Source organism: Cinclus cinclus, chromosome 31 (genome assembly GCF_963662255.1).
Source record: "Cinclus cinclus chromosome 31, bCinCin1.1, whole genome shotgun sequence".
Lineage (NCBI taxonomy): Eukaryota > Metazoa > Chordata > Aves > Passeriformes > Cinclidae > Cinclus > Cinclus cinclus.
This window is the reverse complement of record NC_085076.1, coordinates 1,836,940-1,862,317: the sequence shown is the minus strand read 5'-3', so window position 1 is coordinate 1,862,317 and position 25,378 is coordinate 1,836,940. Positions and strand designations below refer to the sequence as shown.

Below are 25,378 nucleotides of genomic sequence, written 5' to 3'. Positions count from 1 at the left end.
TGTCCCCAAAAGCCGCGACGGGAAGGGGAAGGGGTGGGGGGTGGGGAAGCCCCTTCCTCAATTTTGGGGGGCTCTGACCCTTTTTGGGGGGCTGTGACCCTTCTGGGGGGCTCTGACCCCATTTGGGGGGCTCTGATCCTTTTTTGGGGGCTCTGATCCTTTCTGGGGGGCTCTGACTCTTTTTGGGGGGGGTCTGACCCTTCTGGGGGGATCTGACCCTTTTGGGGGGGGGCTCTGACCCTTCTGGGGGGATCTGACCCTTTTTGGGGGGCTCTGACCCTTTTTGGGGGGGCTCTGACCCTTTGGGGGGGCTGTGACCCTTTAGGGGGGGCTGTGACCCTTTTTTGGGGGCTCTGACCCCTTAGGGGGGCTCTGACCCTTTTTTGGGGGGCTGTGACCCTTTAGGGGGGCTCTGACCCTTTTTTGGGGGGCTGTGACTCTTTTTTGGGGGGCTGTGACCCTTTTTTGGGGGGCTGTGACTCTTTTTTGGGGGGCTCTGACCCTTTTTTGGGGGGCTGTGACTCTTTTTTGGGGGGCTCTGACCCTTTAGGGGGGCTCTGACTCTTTAGGGGGGCTCTGACTCTTTTTGGGGGGCTCTGACCCTTTTTGGGGGGCTCTGACCCTTTTTTGGGGGGCTGTGACCCTTTAGGGGGGGCTGTGACCCTTTAGGGGGGCTCTGACCCTTTTTTGGGGGGCTGTGACTCTTTTTGGGGGGCTCTGACCCTTTAGGGGGGCTCTGACCCTTTAGGGGGGGCTCTGACCCTTTTTGGGGGGCTGTGACCCTTTTTGGGGGGCTCTGACTCTTTTTTGGGGGGCTGTGACCCTTTTTGGGGGGCTGTGATCCTTTTTTGGGGGGCTGTGACCCTTTTTGGGGGGCTCTGACTCTTTTTTGGGGGGCTGTGACCCTTTTTGGGGGGCTCTGACTCTTTTTTTGGGGGGCTGTGACCCTTTTTGGGGGGCTGTGATCCTTTTTTGGGGGGCTGTGACCCTTTTTGGGGGGCTGTGATCCTTTTTTGGGGGGCTGTGACCCTTTTTGGGGGGCTGTGACCCTTTTTGGGGGGCTGTGATCCTTTTTGGGGGGGCTGTGACCCTTTTTGGGGGGCTGTGATCCTTTTTTGGGGGGCTGTGACCCTTTTTGGGGGGCTGTGACTCTTTTTTGGGGGGGCTGTGACCCTTTTTGGGGGGCTGTGACCCTTTTTGGGGGGCTGTGATCCTTTTTTGGGGGGCTGTGACCCTTTTTGGGGGGCTGTGATCCTTTTTGGGGGGGCTGTGACCCTTTTTGGGGGGCTGTGATCCTTTTTGGGGGGGCTGTGACCCTTTTTGGGGGGCTCTGACCCTTTAGGGGGGCTCTGACCCTTTTTTGGGGGGCTGTGATCCTTTTTTGGGGGGCTGTGACCCTTTTTGGGGGGCTGTGATCCTTTTTTGGGGGGCTGTGACCCTTTTTGGGGGGCTGTGACCCCCCCACACTGGGGCAGGAGGAGGGACATTGGGGACAAAGGGGACACGGAGGTTCAGAACCGATTTTGGATTTATTTGACCAGAAATGGGGGGTGGGGGGGGACCCCCAAACTGGGAACGGGGGAGCCCCAAACTGGGAACGGGGGAGCCCCAAACTGGGAACGGGGGAGCCCCAAACTGGAGCAGCACAGGGAGGGGGGGATGGGACCCCCCCCTCATCGATCGACCTCCCCAAAAACGATGTCCTGGGTACCTGTGGGGAAACGGGGGGGTCAGGGCACCCCAAAATTGGGGGGGAGACCCCAAAATGGGGAGAGAGATCCCAAAATGGGGGGGAGATCCCAAAATGGGGAGGGGGAGATCCCAAAATGGGGAGAGATCCCAAAATGGGGAGAGATCCCAAAATGGGGAGGGGGAGATCCCAAAATGGGGAGAGATCCCAAAATGGGGAGGGACCCCTAGAAGAGGAGGGGGATCCCCAAAAATGGGGGAAAGGAGCCCAAAATTTGGAAGGGGACCCCAAAAAGGGAAGGGACTCCAAAATGGGGAAGGGATCCCAAAATGGAGAAAAGGGAACCCAAAATGGGGAAGTGACCCCAAAAGGGATGGGGGGACCCCAAAAGGGGAAGGGGGGACCCCAAAGGGGAAGGGGGGACCCCAAAAGGGGAAGGGGGGACCCCAAAAGGGAAGGGGGACCCCAAAAGGGGAAGGGGGGGACCCCAAAAGGGATGGGGGGACCCTAAAAGGGGAATGGGGACCCCAAAAGGGAAGGGAGGACCCCAAAAGAGGAATGGGGACCCCAAAAGGGAATGGGGACCCCAAAAGGGATGGGGGGACCCTAAAAGGGGAATGGGGACCCCAAAAGGGAATGGGGACCCCAAAAGGGAAGGGGGGGACCCCAAAAGGGGAAGGGGGGACCCCAAAAGGGAAGGGGGGACCCCAAAATGAGCCCGTACCGATGATGGCCACCACGTCGGCCAGCATGTGTCCCTGGGACATCCTGTCCAGCCCGGCCTGCACAGGGCAATTAACGGGTTCGTTAACGGCAGTAATTAACAGCGTTCATTAACGGCGTTCGTTAACGGCGTTCGTTAACGGCATTAATTAACAGCGTTCGTTAACGGCGTTCGTTAATGGCAGTAATGAACGGAACTCATTAACAGCGTTCATTAACGGCGATCGTTAACAGCAATAATTAACAGTGTTCATTAACGGCGTTCGTTAACGGCAGTAATTAACAGCGTTCATTAACGGCATTAATGAACGGCATTCATTAACAGCGTTCGTTAACGGCGTTCCTTAACGGCATTAATTAACAGCGTTCATTAACAGCGTTCGTTAACGGCGTTCCTTAACGGCATTAATTAACAGCGTTCGTTAACGGCGTTCATTAACAGCGTTCGTTAACGGCGTTCGTTAATGGCGTTCATTAACAGCGTTCGTTAACGGCGTTCGTTAATGGCAGTAATGAACAGAACTCATTAACAGCGTTCATTAACGGCATTCGTTAACGGCAGTAATTAACAGCGTTCATTAACGGCGTTCATTAACGGCAGTAATTAACAGCGTTCATTAACGGCATTCGTTAACGGCAGTAATTAACAGCGTTCATTAACAGCGTTCATTAACAGCGTTCATTAACAGCGTTCATTAACAGCGTTCATTAACAGCGTTCATTAACAGCGTTCATTAACGGCGTTCGTTAACAGCAGTAATTAACAGCGTTCGTTAACGGCATTAATGAACGGCATTCATTAACAGCGTTCGTTAACGGCGTTCCTTAACGGCATTAATTAACGGCGTTCATTAATGGCGCTCGTTAATGGCAGTAATTAACAGCGTTCATTAACGGCGCTCGTTAATGGCAGTAATTAACAGCGTTCATTAACGGCGCTCGTTAATGGCAGTAATTAACAGCGTTCATTAACGGCGTTCGTTAACGGCGTTCATTAACGGCAGTAATTAACAGCGTTCATTAACGGCGTTCATTAACGGCGTTCGTTAACGGCAGTAATGAACGGAACTCATTAACAGCGTTCATTAACGGCGTTCATTAATGGCATTAATGAACGGCAGTAATTAACGGCATTCATTAATGGCATTAATTAACAGCGTTCATTAACAGCGTTCATTAACAGCACTAACACAATTAACACCATTAACACACAATTAACAAACAACCCACAGACTCCACTGTCCCCCAGGTGTCCCCCAGGTGTCCCCAGTGCCCCCAGGTGTCCCCCCCAGTGCCCCCAGGTGTCCCCCAGGTGTCCCCAGTGCCCCCAGGTGTCCCCAGTTGTCCTCAGGTATCCCCAGTGCCCCCAGGTGTCCCCCAGGTGTCCCCAGTTGTCCCCAGTGCCCCCAGGTGTTCCCCCAGATATCCCCAGTGCCCCCAGGTATCCCCAGTGCCCCCCCAGGTGTCCCCCCAGGTATCCCCAGTGCCCCCAGGTGTCCCCCAGGTGTCCCCCCAGGTGTCCCCCCCAGGTATCCCCAGCGCCCCCAGGTGTCCCCCAGGTGTCCCCAGTGTCCCCCCAGGTGTCCCCAGGCCGTACCAGGTGAGCGAATCCAGGTGCTTTGATCTTGCAGCGATAGGGACGGCTGCTGCCATCGGAGACCAGGTACACCCCAAACTCACCCTAAAAATGGGGACACGGGGACAGGTTCGGGGACAGGTTTGGGGACAGGTTTGGGGACACAGGGACAGGGACATGGGGACAGGTTTGGGGACAGGTTCGGGGACACACAGGGACAGGTTTGGGGACACACAGGGACAGGTTTGGGGACAGGTTCGGGGACACACAGGGACAGGTTTGGGGACACAGGGACAGGTTTGGGGACACGGGGACAGGGACATGGGGACAGGTTTGGGGACAGGTTTGGGGACAGGTTTGGGGACACACAGGGACAGGTTCGGGGACAGGTTCGGGGACACACAGGGACAGGGACATGGGGACAGGTTCGGGGACAGGTTCAGGGACAGGTTCAGGGACAGGTTTGGGGACAGGTTTGGGGACACACAGGGACAGGTTTGGGGACAGGTTCGGGGACACACAGGGACAGGTTTGGGGACACAGGGACAGGGACATGGGGACAGGTTTGGGGACAGGTTTGGGGACAGGTTTGGGGACACACAGGGACAGGTTTGGGGACAGGTTCGGGGACACACAGGGACAGGTTTGGTGACACAGGGACAGGGACATGGGGACAGGTTTGGGGACAGGTTTGGGGACATGGGGACAGGTTCGGGGACAGGTTTGGGGACAGGTTTGGGGACAGGTTCGGGGACAGGTTCAGGGACAGGTTCGGGGACAGGGACAAGCCCAGCAGGAAGTGTCACCTTGGGGGCCTCGATGGCCGTGTAGGTGGCCCCAGGTGGCACCTGGTAGCCCTCGGTGTAGAGCTTGAAGTGATGGATCAGGGACTCCATGGACGTCTGCGGGGACACGGGGACACCTGAGCTGGCACCTGGCCAGGGGACACCTGAGCCATCACTGGCACCTGAGCTGGGTGTCACCTGTGACGGGTGTCACCTGTGCTATCAGTGTCACTTGTGCTGTCAGTGTCACCTGTGCCATCAGTGTCACCTGTGCTGTGTCACCTGTGCCATCAGTGTCACCTGTGCCATCAGTGTCACCTGTGCTATCAGTGTCACCTGTGCCGCGTCACCTGCGCCGTGTCACCTGCGCTATCAGTATCACCTGTGCCTTCAGTGTCACCTGCGCTATCAGTCTCACCTGTGCTGTCAGTCTCACCTGCACTGGCTGTCACCTGGCCTGGGTGTCCCTGCCACAAGTGGCACCTGCCCTGGCTGTCACCTTTCCTCAGTGTCACCTGTGCCACCTGTCCCTCACGCTCGTCACCAGGCCCCGTTACCACAACCCATCCCTCACACCTGTCCCTGGGTGTCACCTGCCCTCCTCCCCACAGGACACCTGGGGACACGTCACCTTCATCTCGGCGCGTTTGGGGGGCGACACCTTGGCGTCGTCCACCTTGATCTCGCCAGGTGGCATCTTGTTGAGGCACTGCAGGATGATCCGCAGGGACTGGCGCATCTCCTCCACCCGGCACAGGTACCTGCACCCCGAAACCCGGATTGGGCGTGTCCCCGCACCTGCCACAGGTACCTGCACCCCGAAACCCAGATTGGGCGTGTCCCCGCACCTGCCACAGGTACCTGCACCCCGAAACCCAGATTGGGCGTGTCCCCGCACCTGCCACAGGTACCTGCACCCCGAAACCCGGATTGGGCGTGTCCCCGCACCTGCCACAGGTACCTGCACCCCGAAACCCAGATTGGGCGTGTCCCCGCACCTGCCACAGGTACCTGCACCCCGAAACCCAGATTGGGCGTGTCCCCGCACCTGCCACAGGTACCTGCACCCCGAAACCCGGATTGGGCGTGTCCCCGCACCTGCCACAGGTACCTGCACCCCGAAACCCAGATTGGGCGTGTCCCCGCACCTGCCACAGGTACCTTCACCCCGAAACCCAGATTGGGCGTGTCCCCGCACCTGCCACAGGTACCTGCACCCCGAAACCCGGATTGGGCGTGTCCCCGCACCTGGCACAGGTACCTGCACCCCGAAACCCAAACCGGGCGTGTCCCCGCACCTGCCACAGGTACCTGCACCCCGAAACCCAAACCGGGCGTGTCCCCGCACCTGCCACAGGTACCTGCACCCCAAATTTGGGATGGGGGATCCTGAAGGAACAGGTAACCTAAGAATGGGATTCCCTTGGGCTGGGGTTGCTGGGGGTCCCAGGTAGAGCCAACCAGGTGTGGTGGATCCCAGGTAGAGTCATCCAGGTGTCGTGGTCCCAGGTGTGTGGGACCCAGGTAGACCCATCCAGGTGTGTGGGGCTCAGGTGTGTGGGACCCAGGTAGACCCATCCAGGTGTGTGGGGCTCAGGTGTGTGGGACCCAGGTAGACCCATCCAGGTGTGTGGGGCTCAGGTGTGTGGGACCCAGGTAGACACATCCAGGTGTGGTGGTCCCAGGTGTGTGGATCCCAGGTAGACCCATCCAGGTGTGTGGGGCTCAGGTGTGTGGGACCCAGGTAGACACATCCAGGTGTGGTGGTCCCAGGTGTGTGGGACCCAGGTAGACCCATCCAGGTGTGTGGGACCCATCGAGCTCAACCATTCCCAGCACAGCAATCCCAAGTACCAGCAGCACTCCAAGAACCGGAGCTTACCTGGACCGGGACCCCCTTGGAGGGACAGCAGCAGGCCCCCGGGACACCACCCCCACCCCCCCGAGCCCAGGTGAGGCCTCACCTGTCGTAGCAGTCGCCGTTGGAGCCGATGGGGACGTCGAACTCCACCTGGTCGTAGACGTCGTAGGGCTGGGCCTTGCGCAGGTCCCACTGGATGCCGGAGCCCCGCAGCATCACCCCGCTGAGACCGCCCCAAAATCCCCAAAAGGCACACCTGAGCATCGGCCACGCCCACCGCGGGCACACCTGGGGGCGCGGCCAGGTGAGGGATCCTCCCCCGGCTCACCTGAAGCCGTAGTTCAGGGCCTCCTCGGCCGTGATGACGCCGATGCCCACGGTGCGGTTCTTCCAGATGCGGTTGTTGGTCAACATCTGGATGGGGGGAACACCTGGAACACCTGGCACTCCAGGTACACCTGGAACACCTGGCACTCCAGGTACACCTGGAACACCTGACACACCTAGAACACCTGGAACACCTGGCACTCCAGGTACACCTGACACACCTAGAACACCTGGAACACCTGTCACTCCAGGTACACCTGGAACACCTAGAACACCTGGCACTCCATGTACACCTGGAACACCTGGTACACCTAACACACCTAGAACACCTGGAACACCTGGCACTCCAGGTACACCTGGAACACCTAGAACACCTGACACACCTAGAACACCTGACACACCTAGAACACCTGACACACCTGGCACACCTGGCACTGCAGGTACACCTGGCATGCCTAAACACCTGGAACAGCTGGCACACCTAGAACACCTGGCACACCTGGAACGCCTAGAACATCTGGAACACCTGGTACACATAGAACACCTGGCACACTTGGTACTCCAGGTACACCTGGAACGCGTGGCACACCTGGAACGCCTAAACACCTGGAACACTCAGCAAACCTAGAACACCTGGCACACCTGGGACACCTAGAACACCTGGCACTCCGGGCAGCTGCCCTGCTCTGCTCACCTGGTGCTGGCACCTGTTCCTTGTCCTCCTCCCTCCACGCATCTCTCACACTGAAACTTGTCCTGGCCACTGTCAGGTGTGCAGCTCACCTGTGCCTGGCACATCTCACCTGCGCCTGGGACCCCTCACCTGCGTCTGGCACATCTCACCTGCGCCTGGCACATCTCACCTGCACCTGTAACCCTCACCTGTCCTTGTTCCCCTCCACCCCAACCTGTGTCACCTCATCCCCCCGTGCTGTGAGGAATGACCCTGCCCCTCTCAGGTGACAGAAAGGTGACAGGTGACAGCAGCCTGGCCGTGCCCCCTCCCCAGATTCCCAACCCCCCCTCACCTCCTCCACCTCGTCGATCCGGATGGAAAAGTTCTTCACGAACTCGTAGATGTCATCCATGAGCCCCAGGGGCAGGTCCTGGCACAGGTGGGACAGGTGAGACAGGTGGGATTGGTGGGACCCGAAGGACAGGTGGGACAGGAGAGATAGGAGAGACAGGTGGGACAGGTGGGATTGGGACAGGTGGGACTGGTGGGACCCAAGGGACAGGTGGCACAGGTGAGACGGGATTGGGACAGGTGGGACTCAAGGGACAGGTGGGATTGGGACAGGTGGGACTCAAGGGACAGGTGGGACTGGTGGGACTGGGACAGGAGGGACTGATGGGACCCAAGGGACAGGTGGCACAGGCGAGACAGGTGGGCTTGGGACAGGTGGGACTCAAGGGACAGGTGGGACTCAAGGGACAGGTGGCACAGGTGAGACAGGTGGGATTGGGACAGGTGGGACTCAAGGGACAGGTGGGACTCAAGGGACAGGTGGCACAGGTGAGACAGGTGGGATTGGGACAGGTGGGACTGGTGGGACCCAAGGGACAGGTGGCACAGGTGAGACAGGTGGGATTGGGACAGGTGGGACTCAAGGGACAGGTGGGACTGGTGGGACTGGGACAGGTGGGACTGATGGGACCCAAGGGACAGGTGGCACAGGTGAGACAGGTGGGATTGGGACAGGTGGGATTGGTGGGACCCGAGGGACAGGTGGGACAGGAGAGATAGGAGAGACAGGTGGGATTGGGACAGGTGGGACCCAAGGGACAGGTGGCACAGGTGAGACAGGTGGGATTGGGACAGGTGGGACTCAAGGGACAGGTGGGACTCAAGGGACAGGTGGGATTGGGACAGGTGGGACCCAAGGGACAGGTGGCACAGGTGAGACAGGTGGGATTGGGACAGGTGGGACTCAAGGGACAGGTGGGACTCAAGGGACAGGTGGGATTGGGACTGGTGGGACCCAAGGGACAGGTGGCACAGGTGAGACAGGTGGGATTGGGACAGGTGGGACTCAAGGGACAGGTGGGACTCAAGGGACAGGAGGGATTGGTGGGACTGGTGGGACAGGTGGGATTGGGACAGGTGGGACTCAAGGGACAGGTGGGATTGGTGGGATTGGGACAGGTGGGACTGGTGGGACTCAAGGGACAGGTGGGATTGGTGGGATTGGGACAGGTGGGACTGGTGGGACTCAAGGGACAGGTGGGACTCAAGGGACAGGTGGAATTAAAGGGACAGGTGGAATTAAAGGGACAGGTGGAATTAAAGGGACAGGTGGGAGCTCAGGTGCCACCAGGGATGTGGGCAGGGGGTGCCATGGAGAAGTGTCCCAGGTGTGGGGGGGGCAGGAGAAATAGGGGGGACCCAGGAATGGGGATTCCAGGGAATGGGGATTCCATGGGAATGGGGATTCCATGGGAATGGGGATTCCACGGGAATGGGGATTCCACGGGAATGGGAATTCCAGGGAATGGGGATTCCATGGGAATGGGGATTCCATGGGAATGGGGATTCCATGGGAATGGGGATTCCAGAATGGGGATACCATGGGAATGGGGATTCCATGGGAATGGGGATTCCATGGGAATGGGGATTCCACGGGAATGGGGATTCCATGGGAATGGGAATTCCAGGGAATGGGGATTCCATGGGAATGGGGATTCCATGGGAATGGGGATTCCATGGGAATGGGGATTCCGGGGAATGGGGATCCCAGGGAATGGGGATTCCATGGGAATGGGGATTCCAGGGAATGGGGATTCCATGGGAATGGGGATTCCATGGGAATGGGGATCCCAGGGAATGGGGATTCCATGGGAATGGGGATTCCAGGGAATGGGGATTCCATGGGAATGGGGATCCCAGGGAATGGGGATTCCATGGGAATGGGGATTCCAGGGAATGGGGATTCCATGGGAATGGGGATCCCAGGGAATGGGGATTCCATGGGAATGGGGATTCCAGGGAATGGGGATTCCATGGGAATGGGGATTCCATGGGAATGGGGATTCCGGGGGTCTGGGCTGTGCTGGGGACATCCCAGTAGTGGGGTTCCCATGGGAACGGGGCCTTCCCCAGGGAATTGGGGGGGGGGCTGTCCCCCGTTCCTCCCCCCCCACCCCCACAGCAGCCCCTTTGCACCCCTCACCTGGCGCACCCCTCACCTGGCGCACCCCTCACCTGGCGCACCCCCTCACCTGCCGCACCCCCTCACCTGGTGCACCCCTCACCTGCCGCACCCCCTCACCTGGCGCACCCCTCACCTGGCGCACCCCCTCACCTGGCGCACCCCCTCACCTGCCGCACCCCCTCACCTGCCGCACCCCCTCACCTGGCGCACCCCTCACCTGCCGCACCCCCTCACCTGGTGCACCCCTCCGGGTCTCACGTACGCCGCGTGCATCCGCGCCCCCGACACGCGCTCGTAGAACTCGAACATCTGGGACGGGCGACGGGGACGCGCAAAAACAGAGAGAGACAGAGAGAGAACCCCGCTGCAGCCGTGCACCCCAAAAAAAAAAAACAAAAAAAAAAAACCCAAAAAAAAAAAAAAACGAACCCCAAAAAAAAAAAGAACCCCCCCCCCCAACCTTCTCCCTCTCCTCGAACATCCAGAAGAACGGGGTCATGGCCCCGATGTCCAGCGCGTGCGTGGTCACCGCCATGATGTGGTTGAGCAGCCGGGTGATCTCGGCGAAGAGAACTGAGGGGCACAGAAAGAGAGAATTAAATTAAATTAAATAAAGAAATAAAAATGAAATCAATCGATAGGGGGATAAAACAAGGGGGCGATCCCACAAACGACAGCGCTCCCCGAAAATGGGGAATTGGGGGTTTGAGGGGGGAATTGGGGGTTTGAGGGGGGGATTGGGGATTTGAGGGGGGGAATTGGGGATTTGAGGGGGGAATTGGGGATTTGAGGGGGGAATTGGGGATTTGAGGGGGGGAATTGGGGATTTGAGGGGGGGAATTGGGGATTTGAGGGGGGAATTGGGGATTTGAGGGGGGGAATTGGGGATTTGAGGGGGGGAATTGGGGATTTGAGGGGGGGAATTGGGGATTTGAGGGGGGGAATTGGGGATTTGAGGGGGGGAATTGGGGATTTGAGGGGGGAATTGGGGATTTGAGGGGGGGAATTGGGGATTTGAGGGGGGGAATTGGGGATTTGAGGGGGGGAATTGGGGATTTGAGGGGGGAATTGGGGATTTGAGGGAGGGATTGGGGATTTGAGGGGGGAATTGGGGGTTTGAGGGGGGGATTGGGGATTTGAGGGAGGAATTCGGGGTTTGAGGGGGGAATTGGGGATTTGAGGGGGGGAATTGGGGATTTGAGGGGGGAATTGGGGATTTGAGGGGGGAATTGGGGATTTGAGGGGGGAATTGGGGATTTGAGGGGGGGAATTGGGGATTTGAGGGAAGGAATTGGGGATTTGAGGGGGGAATTGGGGATTTGAGGGGGGAATTGGGGATTTGAGGGGGGGAATTCGGGATTTCAGGGGGGAATTGGGGATTTGAGGGGGGGAATTGGGGATTTGAGGGGGGAATTGGGGATTTGAGGGGGGAATTGGGGATTTGAGGGGGGAATTGGGGATTTGAGGGGGGAATTGGGGATTTGAGGGGGGAATTGGGGATTTGAGGGGGGGAATTGGGGATTTGAGGGGGGGAATTGGGGATTTGAGGGGGGGAATTGGGGATTTGAGGGGGGGAATTGGGGATTTGAGGGGGGGAATTGGGGATTTGAGGGGGGGAATTGGGGATTTGAGGGGGGGAATTGGGGATTTGAGGGGGGGAATTGGGGATTTGAGGGGGGGAATTGGGGATTTGAGGGGGGAATTCGGGATTTGAGGGGGGGAATTGGGGATTTGAGGGGGGAATTGGGGATTTGAGGGGGGGAATTGGGGATTTGAGGGGGGAATTGGGGATTTGAGGGGGGGAATTGGGGATTTGAGGGGGGAATTGGGGATTTGAGGGGGGGAATTGGGGATTTGAGGGGGGATTGGGGGTTTGAGGGGGGAATTCGGGGTTTCAGGGGGGGAATTGGGGGTTTGAGGGGGGGAATTGGGGATTTGAGGACGGGGCGAGGTTCCAAAATTTCAGTCACGAAATTCCAAACCGGACGGGAGCGCGCAACGGGGGGGAAAAAAAAAAAAAAAAATTGGAAATTTGAAATTGGGAAAATACAGCAGCAGAGGGAAAAAATAAAAAGTTTTGGTGGAGGTTTTTTTCCTTTTCCAGCTTTTTTTTAATTTATTATTTTATTTTTTTTTACTCACTGCTCTAAGTTGGATTTTTTTTTTTTTTTATTGTAATCACGAGCTCGTAATTTGCATAAAAATGTGAAATATCAGGCAGTGGAAAAATAAAAATTTAAGGTTTTAAAACCTGGTAATGTATAGATAAAAAATTTACATAAAAATAAAATGTAATGTGATGATAAAAGTTTTAGGGTGGAAGTTTTTGTCTTTTTTCTTCACCTTTTTCACGAGCCTAGGTGGAAATTTTTGTAATTAAACACAAAAAACTGAGGGTCATGGGGTCTTTTTTTTTAAAGTGAAAATGGAGTTAAAAGTGAAAATAATTTAATTGAACGCCTTTAATTTATTAATTTAATGGGTTTAATAGAATTATTATTAATGCAATTTAAATTAGGTTATTATTAATTTAAATTATTAATTTACTTTAACTCAATAATTTAACATAAAAAAAATAAAATAAAAACTAAAACTAATCATCTGCCAGTCCCTAATTGGACAAATTAACACCTTAAAGGTTTTGGATATCAGAATTTCTCACAAAATTAAAAAAAAAAAAAAACCACAGGGAGAAACAGGAGAGGAATTTTAAAATTTGGATGGAACGGGGGAGTTTGGGGGGAAAAAAAAGAAAAAATGAATTCAAAGTGGGGGAGAGGGAGGCAGACCTCGGATCCACCGAGCACGCGGAGGGGGACGGATGTTGAGGAGTTTCTCCACGGCCAGGGAATAGGCCTGCTCATTGCACATCATGGAAACGTAGTCCAGGCGGTCAAAATAGGGCAGGGCCTGCAGGAGAGAGAACTGGGAATGAACTGGGGATACTGGGGATACTGGGGATACTGGGAACGGACTGGGAACGGACTGGGAACGGACTGGGAACGGACTGGGAACGGACTGGGAACGCTGCTGAGGCCTGCTCATTGCACATCATGGAAACGTAGTCCAGGCGGTCAAAATAGGGCAGGGCCTGCAGGAGAGAGAGCTGGGAATGAACTGGGGATACTGGGGATACTGGGGATACTGGGAACGGACTGGGAACGGACTGGGAACGGACTGGGAACGGACTGGGAACGGACTGGGAACGGACTGGGAACGGGCTGGGAACGGACTGGGAACGCTGCTGAGGCCTGCTCATTGCACATCATGGAAACGTAGTCCAGGCGGTCAAAATAGGGCAGGGCCTGCAGGAGAGAGAGCTGGGAATGAACTGGGGATACTGGGGATACTGGGGATACTGGGGATACTGGGGATACTGGGAACGGGCTGGGAACGGGCTGGGAACGGACTGGGAACGCTGCTGAGGCCTGCTCATTGCACATCATGGAAACGTAGTCCAGGCGGTCAAAATAGGGCAGGGCCTGCAGGAGAGAGAACTGGGAATGAACTGGGAATGAACTGGGGATACTGGGGATACTGGGGATACTGGGAACGGACTGGGAACGGGCTGGGAACGGGCTGGGAACGGGCTGGGAACGCTGCTGAGGCCTGCTCATTGCACATCATGGAAACGTAGTCCAGGCGGTCAAAATAGGGCAGGGCCTGCAGGAGAGACAGCTGGGAATGAACTGGGGATACTGGGGATACTGGGGATACTGGGGATACTGGGAACGGACTGGGAACGGACTGGGAACGGACTGGGAACGGACTGGGAATACTGGAAATACTACTGGGCATGCTGATGGGGATGTGCTGGGAATTTGCTGGGAACACTGGAAACATTTCTGTGAATACTGGGAGCGTGCTGGGAATGCTGGGAACACTGGGAACGTGCTGGGAATACTGGGAACGTGCTGGGAATACTGGGAGGGGCAGCGCTGGGAGGTCATGAGGGCACCAGAGGAGCTGGGAACGGCAGCAGGAATGTGGGGCTGGATGGGGAAAAGGGGTTCCTAAAATGGGAGTGGAGCTGGAGGGACAGACAGACAGACAGGCCTGAGATGGGATCGGGGCTGGACGGACACACGGACAGGGTTTCAGGGAAATGGGGATCCCTGTGATGGGGATCCCTGAGAAATGGGGACCCCATGGAAATGGGATCCCCTGGGACAGAGATCTCAGGAGAATGGGGATCCCATGGGAATGGGGTGTCAGAAATGGGGATCCCATGGGAATGGGGTGTCAGAAATGGGGATCCCATGGGAATGGGGTGTCAGAAATGGGGATCCCATGGGAATGGGGTGTCAGAAATGGGGATCCCATGGGAATGGGGTGTCAGAAATGGGGATCCCATGGGAATGGGGGTGTCAGAAATGGGGATCCCATGGGAATGGGGTGTCAGAAATGGGGATCCCATGGGAATGGGGGTGTCAGAAATGGGGATCCCATGGGAATGGGGTGTCAGAAATGGGGATCCCATGGGAATGGGGTGTCAGAAATGGGGATCCCATGGGAATGGGGGTGTCAGAAATGGGGATCCCATGGGAATGGGGGTGTCAGAAATGGGGATCCCATGGGAATGGGGGTGTCAGAAATGGGGATCCCATGGGAATGGGGGTGTCAGAAATGGGGATCCCATGGGAATGGGAATCCCATGGGAATTGGGGTGTTGGAAATGGGGATCCCGTGGGAATGAGGGTGTCAGAAATGGGGATCCCATGGGAATGGGGATCTTAGGGCACTGGGATCTCAGGAAAATGGGATCTCAGGGCAGTGGGATTCCACAGCAATGGGATGGGATCTCAGGAAAAGGGGGACCCCAGGAAAAGGGGGACCCCAGGGCAGCAGGGATCCCAGGAAAAGGGAATCTCAGGAAAAGGGGGATCCCAGGAAAAAGGGATCCCAGGGCAACGGGGATCCCAGGGCAACGGGGATCCCAGGGCAACGGGGATCCCAGGGCAACGGGGATCCCAGGAAAAGGGGGATCCCAGGAAAAGGGGGATCCCAGGAAAAGGGGGATCCCAGGGCAGCGGGGATCCCAGGAAAAGAGGATCCCAGGAAAAGAGGATCCCAGGAAAAGGGGGATCCCAGGAAAAGGGGATCCCAGGGCAGCGGGGATCCCAGGAAAAGGGGATCCCAGGAAAAGGGGGATCCCAGGAAAAGGGGGACCCCAGGAAAAGGGGGACCCCAGGGCAGCAGGATCCCAGGAAAAGGGAATCCCAGGAAAAGGGGGATCCCAGGAAAAGGGGGACCCCAGGAAAAGGGGGACCCCAGGAAAAGGGGGACCCCAGGGCAGCGGGGATCCCAGGAAAAGGGGATCCCAGGGCATCGGGGATCCCATGGGATCGGGGATGCAGGGCTGTGCTCCCCAGCTCCCCACGGTACCTGCAGGTAGGTTTTGTACTCGATGAGTTTCTCGGTGCCCCGGTGCAGCAGCCCCACGTGGGGGTCGCAGCGTTTCACCGTCTCCCCGCTGAGCTCCAGCACCAGGCGCAGGACGCCGTGCGCCGCCGGGTGCTGCGGCCCGAAGTTGATGGTCAGGCTGGAAACCTTCTTGTGGGCCACCGGGTCCTTGTCTGGGGTGGGACAGGTGAGGGGAAGGGTCAGGGACGCAGGGACAAACCCCCCTGACACGGCTCGGGGACGCCAAATCTTGGGGTGCAGGGAGGGAACGGCACCTGGGGAGGGGTTGTGGGGCTGCTGAAGTGAGCTGAGCGAGCACAAAGTGTCTCGAGGGAGCCCAAAACTACCAGAGTGAGCCCAAACTGCTCCGAGCGAGCCCAAAACTGCCCAGAGCGAGCCCAAAACGAGCCCAGAACTGCCCAGAGCGAGCCCAAAACTGCCCAGAGTGAGCCCAGAACGAGCCCAGAACTGCCCAGAGCGAGCCCAGAACGAGCCCAGAACTGCCCAGAACGAGCCCAAAACTGCTCCGAGCGAGCCCAAACTGCTCCGAGCGAGCCCAAACTGCTCCGAGTGAGCCCAAAACTGCCCAGAGCGAGCCCAGAACGAGCCCAAAACTGCCCAGAGCGAGCCCAGAACGAGCCCAGAACTGCCCAGAGCGAGCCCAAAACTGCCCAGAGCGAGCCCAAACTGCTCCGAGCGAGCCCAAAACTGCCCAGAGCGAGCCCAAAACTGCCCAGAGCGAGCCCAAAACTGCCCAGAGCGAGCCCAAAACTGCCCAGAGCAAGCCCAAAACTGCTCCGAGCGAGCCCAAAACTGCTCCGAGCGAGCCCAAAACTGCTCCGAGCCACCCCAAAACTGCTCCGAGCCACCCCAAAACTGCTCCGAGCGAGCCCAAACTGCTCCGAGCGAGCCCAAAACTGCCCAGAGCGAACCCAAACTGCCCAGAGCGAGCCCAAACTGCCCCGAGCGAGCCCAAAACTGCTCCGAGCGGGCCCAAACTGCCCAGAGCGAGCCCAAAACTGCCCAGAGTGACCCCAAAACTGCTCCGAGTGAGCCCAAAACTGCTCCGAGCGAGCCCAAAACTGCTCCGAGCGAGCCCAAAACTGCCCAGAGCGAGCCCAAAACTGCTCCGAGCGAGCCCAAAACTGCCCAGAGCGAGCCCAAAACTGCCCAGAGCGAGCCCAAAACTGCCCAGAGCGAGCCCAAAACTGCCCAGAGCGAGCCCAAAACTGCTCCGAGCGAGCCCAAAACTGCCCAGAGCGAGCCCAAAACTGCTCCGAGCGAGCCCAAAACTGCCCAGAGCGAGCCCAAAACTGCCCAGAGCGAGCCCAAAACTGCTCCGAGCGAGCCCAAAACTGCCCAGAGCGAGCCCAAAACTGCCCAGAGCGAGCCCAAACTGCTCCGAGCGAGCCCAGAACTGCTCCGAGCGAGCCCAAAACTGCCCAGAGTGACCCCAAAACTGCTCCGAGCGAGCCCAAAACTGCTCCGAGCGAGCCCAAAACTGCTCCGAGCGAGCCCAAACCTGCTCCGAGCCACCCCAAAACTGCCCAGAGCGAGCCCAAACCTGCTCCGAGCCACCCCAAAACTGCCCAGAGCGAGCCCAAACTGCCCAGAGCGAGCCCAAAACTGCCCAGAGTGACCCCAAAACTGCTCCGAGTGAGCCCAGAACTGCTCAGAGCGAGCCCAAACTGCTCCGAGTGACCCCAACCTCACCCAAATCCTGGGGTTCAGCAAGCACCCAGCACCCACTGAGCGTTTTTGGGGGTCCCAAGCTGCCCCGAGTGGCCCAACACCCCCACAGAACCTGCGAGGGACCCTTCAGAACCCCCCCAGAGGCCTTGAGCCCCCTCCTCAAACCCCACTCAGCGTCTCAGGTCCCCTCCAGGACCAACCCAAAGGCCCTGAGACCCCCTAGAGCTCCCCCAAAGGCCTCGGGACATCCCCAGATTCCCCCATAGCCCTGAGACTCCTCCTGGGACCCCCAAAGACCTCAGAGCACCCCGAGAGACCCCCCAAAGGCATCATGACATCCCTAGAGCCCCCCAAAGACTTCAGAGCACCCCCAGATCCCCCCAGAGCCCTGAAACCTCTCCTGGGCTCCCCAAAGACCTCAGAGCACCCCCAAAGCCCCCCTAAAGACCTCAGGACACCCCTAGAGCCCTGAGACCCCTCCTGGCCCCCCCAAAGACCTCAGAGCACCTCTAGAGCCTCCCCAAATCCAGAGACCCCTCCTGGGCTCCCCAAAGGCCTCAGGGCACCCCTAGAGCCCCCCAAAGGCATCAGGACACCCCTAGAGCACCCCCAAATCCCCTGAGACCCCTCCTGGGCCCCCCAAAGGCCTCAGGACACCCCACCCAGAGCATCTGACACCCCTCCTTCCCCCAAAGGCCTTGTCCTCCCTCCTCAGGGCCCCCCAAAGTCCTCAGGGCCTCTCCACGCCCCCTCCCCACCTTCTGCAAGAGGGTCCCCGCTATGCCCTCACCGTTCCAGGGAGGCGGCACCCACTTTTCGGTGGCTTTGCTCGGGTACATGATGGCCCCGGCGAACTGCTGCGCCCATTCCAAGTCGGGCTGCCACTGGAGCGACCTGAGGGGGCCGGCGGGTAAGCGGGGAACAGCCCCACAGCCTCCCCCGCCACCCCCCGCCATGTCCCCGTGTTCCCCGCGGTCTCACCGGACCGGACCCGGGCCCAGCCGCGTCCCGGCCGCCCTCAGCCCCGAGGGGCCGCGGAGCCGCCACAGCGCCCTCAGCGCCGCCATCGTGCCCTTGGCGCTGCGCATGCGCGGGGGGCGCCATAACGGGGAAGGGCGGAAGCGCCGCCATGTTGGGTGAGGGCAGATTCCCCGCAGTCATGCTGCTCACACTGCGCATGCTCGCGGCGCCATTGTGCTGCCGGGCGGGGGAAGGTGCGAGCGCCGCCATCGCGCCTTTGGCGCTGCGCAAGGGTGGAGGGAGCCCAGTGTGGCCGCGAAGGGCAAACGTAATGAGCGCCTCTGTGTTGGGTGTGCTTGGAGCGGGAGCGCCGTGGCAGGGAAAGGGAAGGGACGGCTGTGAGTGCCGCCATGATGGGTGTGGGCAAGGCTTCAGGACGCCATGTTTGATAAGGGAAGATGAGGCCGGAGGGAGGCGCCGTCTTTGTTACGGGCAGAGGGGATGCTGTATCCGCATGTCCACCAGTCCCCGCGTCCCCACATCCCCCGGGGTGCCACCATCGCCACTGGGACCGTTGTCCCCTCCCCTGTCCCTGCTCAACACCGCCTGGTCCCCTCCCCGTGCGAGGTGGCGCTGCCCGAGTGAAGACTCTGCGCTGTCCCCGAGAGTGATGGGACACGTTCCCCTCACCCAGGGTGCCACCAGCACCCCTGTCCCCCCAAAACGCCTCCGGAATGGGACTTTAGTGGAGTCTCCTCCCTGAGGGGACCCCACGGGGACGGGGGGACACGGGGCTGGGGGTACTCTCGTGGCCGTTGGGGGGGACATGAGGGCGGCAGGGACCCCCTCGGGATAGCGACACAGGTGGCCAGGGGTGACCTCAGAAGGACAGAGGGGACACATGTGACAAGGAGGTCGCACGGACACCCTGGGGACAGGGATACGTGGTCAGGAGCGGCACACGTGGCGCGGACGCGCTCCCGCCTCCTGCCCCGCACCCAATCACAACGCATTCTCTTCGTGACGTCACACAACAGGCGGGGAAATACGGGCGAAGGGGCGCGGCCAAGCGCGGTTGCCACGGCGACGGCGGCCGCTATGACCACGCCCCCTCAGGGTGACACTAAAAACAGGCCACGCCCCCACCAGTCTCCGGGATCTCTCCCGGGTTGTTCCGGGCCCCGCGCCTCGCCCGGGGGTCACCGAGCGCCACCGGAGCCCCCCGCACCCTCCCGGGGTCCCCCAGGGACGCCCCCGTTCCCCGCCCCGCTGCGCCCCCCTCACCCCGGGCCTCGACCCGACCGCGGCTCCGCCCTGTGACGTCATCACGCAGCGCCCTTCATTGCAAGATGGCGGCGGCCGGGCGGGGCTGAGCTGGGCCCAGGCAGGTACCGGGACCGGACCGGGGCCGGACCGGGGCGTGACCCGCGGGCAGGGGGAGGGGCTGAACTGGGCCCAGCAGGGCCCGGGCAGGTACCGGAGCCGGGGGCGGGGGGGGGGTGTTTGGAGCAGGACCGGCACCGGGGCTTGGGGGCTGGAGCGGCGGGGGAGCAGATACCGGGGCCGGGTGGGGCAGGACCGGTACCGGGGCAGGACCGGGGCCGGAGGAACGGTACAGGGGTCAGGCACATACCGGGACCGGTAATACCGGAGCCGGGCGGGGACTGGACGGGTACCGGAGAGGGGCTGAACGGGGACGGAGCCGGTCTCCCGAGCAAGGACCAGACATTTCCCGGTACCGCGTAGGAACCGAGCAACCACCGATTCCGGACAATCCCCATCCACGGCTCCAATCCCTGTCCCATCTATCCCGCAGCCCCGCCATGCTGCCCGGTGCCCCCGCCATGCTGCCCCGGTAAACCGGGAGGCTCTCCGGTAAACCGGGCGGCTCTCCGGTAAACCGGGAGGCTCCGCGATGCTGCGGCGGCTGCTGGAGCGGCCGTGCTCGCTGGCGCTGCTGGTCGGGTGCCAGTTCGCCTTCGTGGCCTATTTCTCGCTGGGTGGGTTCCGTAACCTCACGGCGCTGTTCGGCCGCTCCGCCGGACCCGCCGTGGATTATTCCCGGACCCACGACGTGTACGCCAACCTCAGCCGGCTCGGTTCGGCCCGCGCCGCCCCGCCCGACCCCGCACGGCCGCTGCCGTTCTGCCCCGAGAGATCGCCGTTCCTCGGTGAGACAGCGGAGGGGGGGACCGGGAGGGGTCTGGGGAAGGGAGAGCCCCCGGGAGAACCGGGAGGGGTCTGGGGAAGGGAGAGCCCCCGGGAGAACCGGGAGGGGTCTGGGGAAGGGAGAGCCCCCGGGAGGGGTCGGGGGAAGGGAGAGCTCCCGGGAGAACCGGGAGGGGTCTGGGGAAGGGAGAGCCCCGGGAGAACCGGGAGGGGTCTGGGGAAGGGAGAGCTCCCGGGAGAACCGGGAGGGGTCTGGGGAAGGGAGAGCTCCCGGGAGAACCGGGAGGGGTCTGGGGAAGGGAGAGCTCCCGGGAGAACCGGGAGGGGTCGGGGGAAGGGAGAGCCCCGGGAGAACCGGGAGGGGTCGGGGGAAGGGAGAGCCCCCCGGGAGGGGTCGGGGGAAGGGAGAGCCCCCCAGGAGGGGTCGGGGGAAGGGAGAGCCCCCGGGAGGGGTCGGGGGAAGGGAGAGCCCCCCGGGAGGGGTCGGGGGAAGGGAGAGCCCCCGGGAGGGGTCGGAGGAAGGGAGAGCCCCCCGGGAGAACCGGGAGGGGTCGGGGGAAGGGAGAGCTCCCGGGAGAACCGGGAGGGGTCGGGGGAAGGGAGAGCCCCCGGGAGAACCGGGAGGGGTCGGGGGAAATGGGAGTGGAGACCCCCGAGGGGGAGGAACCGGAGGGGGAAGGAACCGGGGACCCCCGGGTGGGGGGAAGGACAGAGAAGCGACCCCTCCCCATGGTGGGGGGGAACCGACCCGCGACCCCCCCCGGACAGAACCGGTGCCAGCCCCTCCCCCCGACCCGTTTTCGCGGGAAGAAGAACCGGTAGAACCGGATCCCATCCCCCCACTGCCCCGGGGAGGAGCCGGGAATTGGGATTTGGGATTGGTGGGGGACACACCCAGCCCAGTTTCGGACACCCAGCCCAGTTTGGGACGCCCAGCCCAGTTTGGGACAAGGGGACACATCCTGTCCCCCCCAGTTTAGGACACCCAGCCCAGTTTGGGATTGGAGGGGACACACCCAGCCCAGTTTGGGACACCCAGTCCAGTTTGGGACACCCAGCCCAGTTTGGGACAAGGGGACACATCCTGTCCCCCCCAGTTTGGGACACCCAGCCCAGTTTGGGACAAGGGGACACATCCTGTCCCCCCCAGTTTGGGACACCCAGCCCAGTTTGGGACAAGGGGACACATCCTGTCCCTCCCAGTTTAGGACAAAGCCCCGAATCCCCCCCCAGTGTGGGACACGCCGGGGCCACCCCGGCCCCCCCCTGGTGCCACCACCGTGTCCCCCTGTCCCCACAGTGGGTCCCCTGACCGTGTCCTTCGCCCGGGTGCCGACGCTGGAGCAGATCCGGGCCAAGAACCCGGGGGTGCAGGAGGGGGGTCGGTACCGACCCCCCCTGTGCGAGTCCCGGTCCCGAACCGCCGTCATTGTCCCCCACCGGAACCGGGAGAGTCACCTGGGCCACCTGCTCTACTACCTGCACCCCTTCCTGCAGCGCCAGCAGCTGCACTACGGCATCTACGTGGTGCACCAGGTGAGGGTGGGGGGCTCCGGAAAGGGTTTGGGGGGGGTCTGAGGGGTGACCAGGGTGGTTTGGGGGGTGACCGGGGGGGTTTGGGGGGTGACCAGGGGGGTTTGGGGGTGACCAGGGGGGGTTTGAGGGTGACCAGGGGGGTTTGGGGGTGACCAGGGGGGGTTTGAGGGTGACCAGGGGGGGTTTGAGGGTGACCAGGGGGGTTTGGGGGGTGACCAGGGTGGTTTGGGGGATCCCTGGGGAGGTTTGAGGGGTCCCCAGAGTGGTTTGGGGGTGACCAGGGTGATTTGGGGGTGACCAGGGGGGGTTTGAGGGTGACCAGGGGGGGTTTGAGGGTGACCAGGGGGGTTTGGGGGGTGACCAGAGTGGTTTGGGGGTGACCAGGGGGGGTTTGGGGGGTGACCAGGGTGGTTTGGGGGATCCCTGGGGAGGTTTGAGGGGTCCCCAGAGTGGTTTGGGGGTGACCAGGGTGATTTGGGGGTGACCAGGGGGGGTTTGAGGGTGACCAGAGTGGTTTTGGGGTCCCCAGGGGGGGTTTGAGGGTGACCAGAGTGGTTTTGGGGTCCCCAGGGAGTGTTTGAGGGGTGACCGGGGGGGTTTGGGGGTCCCCATGGTGGTTTTGTCATCTCCCCAAGATTTGAGGTCTCCCCTGGACATTTTGAGGTTTCCCCCGCATATTTTGGGGTGTCCCCAGGACATTTTGGGGTGTCCCCAGGACATTTTGGGGTGTCCCCAGGATATTTTGGGGTGTCCCCAGGACATTTTGGGGGTTCCCCAGGCCAGGAACTCCACATTTAACTGGGGCCAAGCTGCTGAACGTGGGGGTGAAGGAGGTTCAGTGGGGATGGTTCAGAGGATTCCCAGGAAGATTTTGGGGTGTCCCCAGGATATTTTGGGGTGTCCCCAGGATATTTTGGGGTCTCTCCCGGACATTTTGGGGTGTCCCCAGGCCGGGAACTCCACATTTAACTGGGGCCAAGCTGCTGAACGTGGGGTTCAGGTGGTTTAGTGGGGATGGTTCAGAGGATTCCCAGGAAGATTTTGGGGTGTCCCCAGGATATTTTGGGGTCTCTCCCGGACATTTTGGGGTGTCCCCAGGCCGGGAACTCCACGTTTAACCGGGCCAAGCTGCTGAACGTGGGGGTGAAGGAGGCTCTCAAGGACGAGGACTGGGACTGCCTGTTCCTGCACGACGTGGACCTGATCCCCGAGAACGACCACAACCTGTACACCTGCGACCCCTGGAACCCCAAACACGTCTCGGTGGCCATGAACAAGTTCGGTTACAGGTGAGACGCTCGGGGACGCTCGGGGACGCTCGGGGACGCTCGGGGACGCTCGGGGCACAGCTGCCTCACTGTCCCCTGTCCCCAGCCTGCCGTACCCGCAGTATTTCGGGGGGGTCTCGGCGCTGACCCCAGACCAGTACATGAAGATCAACGGGTTCCCCAACGAGTACTGGGGCTGGGGGGGAGAGGACGATGACATCGCCACCAGGTAGGGCTTGGGGACGTCCTGGGGACGTCCTGGGGACAACCTGGGGACAGGCGGTCGCGGGGGTGTGGCACCTGATGGCATGGCGTGGGGGTGTGGCCACCGAGCTGGGGGGGACACGGGGGGTGACATTGGTCTGGGGGGGGGGACAAGGGGGGTGACATTGGTCTGGGGGTGACACGGGGTGACATTGGTCTGGGGGTCCACGGAGGGGGTGACATTGGTCTGGGGGGGACACGGGGTGACATTGGTCTGGGGGTGACATTGGTCTGGGGGGGACACGGGGGGTGACATTGGTCTGGGGGTTACACAGAGGGGGTGACATTGGTCTGGGGGTTACACAGAGGGGGTGACATTGGTCTGGGGGGGACACAGAGGGGTGACATTGGTCTGGGGGTGACATTGGTCTGGGGGGGACATTGCCCTGGGGGGGACACGGGGGGTGACATTGGTCTGGGGGTTACACAGAGGGGGTGACATTGGTCTGGGGGGGACACAGAGGGGTGACATTGGTCTGGGGGGGACATTGCCCTGGGGGGGACACGGGGGGTGACATTGGTCTGGGGGTTACACAGAGGGGGTGACATTGGTCTGGGGGGGGACAAGGGGGGTGACATTGGTCTGGGGGTGACATTGCTCTGGCAGGGACATGTGACATCACCTTGGAGGGGACACAAGGGGTGTCCTGTCACACTGGGGGGGAGGGGACACAGTGATGTCCCCATGTCCTGCTCCCCCAGGGTGACGTGGTGACCCCTCGACCTCGCTGTCCCCTGCCATGATGTCACTGCCTGGGGACACAGGGGCTGTGCCACCACCCCGGGACCCACCTGGAGTGACAGAAACAGACCCCCAGTGTCACCCCAGAGCTGTCACTGTCCCCCAAGTGTCCCCTCTGTCCCTTCAGTGTTCCCCGAGTGTCCCTCCTGTCCTCAAGTGTCCCCTGTCCCCGAGTGTCCCCTGAGTGTCCCCTCTGCCCTCGAGTGTCCCCTCTGCCCTCGAGTGTCCCTGCTGTCCCCTGAGTGTCCCCGCTGTCCCCTGAGTGTCCCCTGAGTGTCCCCTCTGTCCCCTGAGTGTCCCCGCTGTCCCCTGAGTGTCCCCTGAGTGTCCCCTCTGTCCCCTGAGTGTCCCCTCTGTCCCCTCAGGGTGCGCCTGGCCGGGATGAAGATCTCTCGTCCTCCCATCTCCATCGGTCACTACAAAATGGTGAAGCACAAGAGCGACAAAGGCAACGAGGAGAACCCGCACAGGTACCGGGGACAGGGAGGGGACAGGGAGGGGACAGGGAAGGGACAGGGAGGGGACAGGGAGGGGACAGGGAGGGGACAGGGAGGGGAGAGTGGGGACAGGGAGGGGACAGGGAGGGGACAGGAGGGGAGAGTGGGGAGACTCTCAGTGTGTCCCGGGACGGGGAGGGGACAGCGGTGACACTCCCGGGACGGGGAGGGGACAGCGGTGACGGGGAGGGGACAGCGGTGACAGGGAGGGGACAGCGGTGACACTCCCGGGACGGGGAGGGGACAGCGGTGACAGGGAGGGGACAGCGGTGACGCTCTCACCGTGTCCCCAGGTTTGACCTGCTGGTCCGGACGCAGCGCACCTGGACGCAGGACGGGATGAACTCTGTCACCTACGCGCTGCTGGCCAAGGAGCTGCGGCCCCTCTACACCAACCTGACCGTGGACATCGGCCGCGACCCCCGCGCCCGCTCCCGAGCGCCCCCCGGCAGCTCCAGCCGCTTCCGAGAGGAAATGCTGCGCAAGCCCCCCCGAGGGGACCCGGCGCTGTCCTTGTCACCTCCCCGGCCGCACGACGCCACCACCGGAGCGGCCCCGCCCCGAGCGCTGGGGACGGCGAAGGCGCCGCGCGAGGAGGGGGCGAGGGAGGGAAACCAGAGCGTGCCACGGGGACCCCCCTGAGCCCCAAATTTTTATCGCCTCGCCCCTCACGGTGTGGACTCTGGGCTGGGGGGAGTTGGGGGGTGGGGGGACAGGGGACAGCCCCGGGAAG

The 25,378-nt window shown here is 60.9% G+C and overlaps 2 protein-coding genes across 3 annotated transcripts; one reads left to right on the top strand and one right to left on the bottom strand.

Moving 5' to 3' along the window:
• Nucleotides 1-1,510: 1,510 nt before the first annotated feature.
• Nucleotides 1,511-18,591, bottom strand: NDUFS2 (NADH:ubiquinone oxidoreductase core subunit S2). Its single transcript, XM_062511298.1, has 14 exons — nucleotides 18,191-18,591; nucleotides 18,000-18,103; nucleotides 15,500-15,690; nucleotides 12,904-13,024; nucleotides 10,575-10,687; nucleotides 10,349-10,423; nucleotides 7,991-8,068; nucleotides 6,964-7,049; nucleotides 6,739-6,858; nucleotides 5,406-5,535; nucleotides 4,796-4,891; nucleotides 4,011-4,094; nucleotides 2,415-2,472; nucleotides 1,511-1,711 (listed from the first exon to the last, which is right to left on the bottom strand). Exons 1-14 carry the CDS (start codon nucleotides 18,295-18,297, stop codon nucleotides 1,674-1,676), a joined length of 1,401 nt encoding a protein of 466 aa, XP_062367282.1. The 5' UTR covers nucleotides 18,298-18,591; the 3' UTR covers nucleotides 1,511-1,673.
• A 1,162-nt stretch (nucleotides 18,592-19,753) lies between these two features.
• B4GALT3 (beta-1,4-galactosyltransferase 3) lies at nucleotides 19,754-25,349 on the top strand. 2 transcript variants are annotated; one of them, XM_062511322.1, is made up of 6 exons: nucleotides 19,754-20,340; nucleotides 21,639-21,874; nucleotides 22,973-23,163; nucleotides 23,249-23,371; nucleotides 24,514-24,618; nucleotides 24,939-25,349. In XM_062511322.1, the coding sequence occupies exons 1-6, from the start codon at nucleotides 20,085-20,087 to the stop codon at nucleotides 25,285-25,287; spliced, it is 1,260 nt and encodes a 419-aa protein (XP_062367306.1). In that variant the 5' UTR covers nucleotides 19,754-20,084; the 3' UTR covers nucleotides 25,288-25,349. The 2 variants fall into 2 exon arrangements, with proteins under 2 accessions (XP_062367306.1, XP_062367307.1); XM_062511323.1 differs by lacking the exon at nucleotides 23,249-23,371.
• Nucleotides 25,350-25,378: the final 29 nt, after the last annotated feature.

Excerpts from the sequence above, each read along its gene's own strand:
- B4GALT3 (XM_062511322.1), top strand. The coding sequence starts at position 20,085 with ATGCTGCGGCGGCTGCTGGAGCGGCCGTGCTCGCTGGCGCTGCTGGTC. Across the intron at positions 23,164-23,248 it reads ATGAACAAGTTCGGTTACAG|CCTGCCGTACCCGCAGTATT; the intron begins GTGAGACGCTCG and ends CCCTGTCCCCAG. Across the intron at positions 23,372-24,513 it reads GACGATGACATCGCCACCAG|GGTGCGCCTGGCCGGGATGA; the intron begins GTAGGGCTTGGG and ends CTGTCCCCTCAG.
- NDUFS2 (XM_062511298.1), bottom strand. The coding sequence starts at position 18,297 with ATGCGCAGCGCCAAGGGCACGATGGCGGCGCTGAGGGCGCTGTGGCGG. Across the intron at positions 6,859-6,963 it reads GCCCTGAACTACGGCTTCAG|CGGGGTGATGCTGCGGGGCT; the intron begins GTGAGCCGGGGG and ends GGGCGGTCTCAG. Across the intron at positions 5,536-6,738 it reads AACGGCGACTGCTACGACAG|GTACCTGTGCCGGGTGGAGG; the intron begins GTGAGGCCTCAC and ends TTCGGGGTGCAG.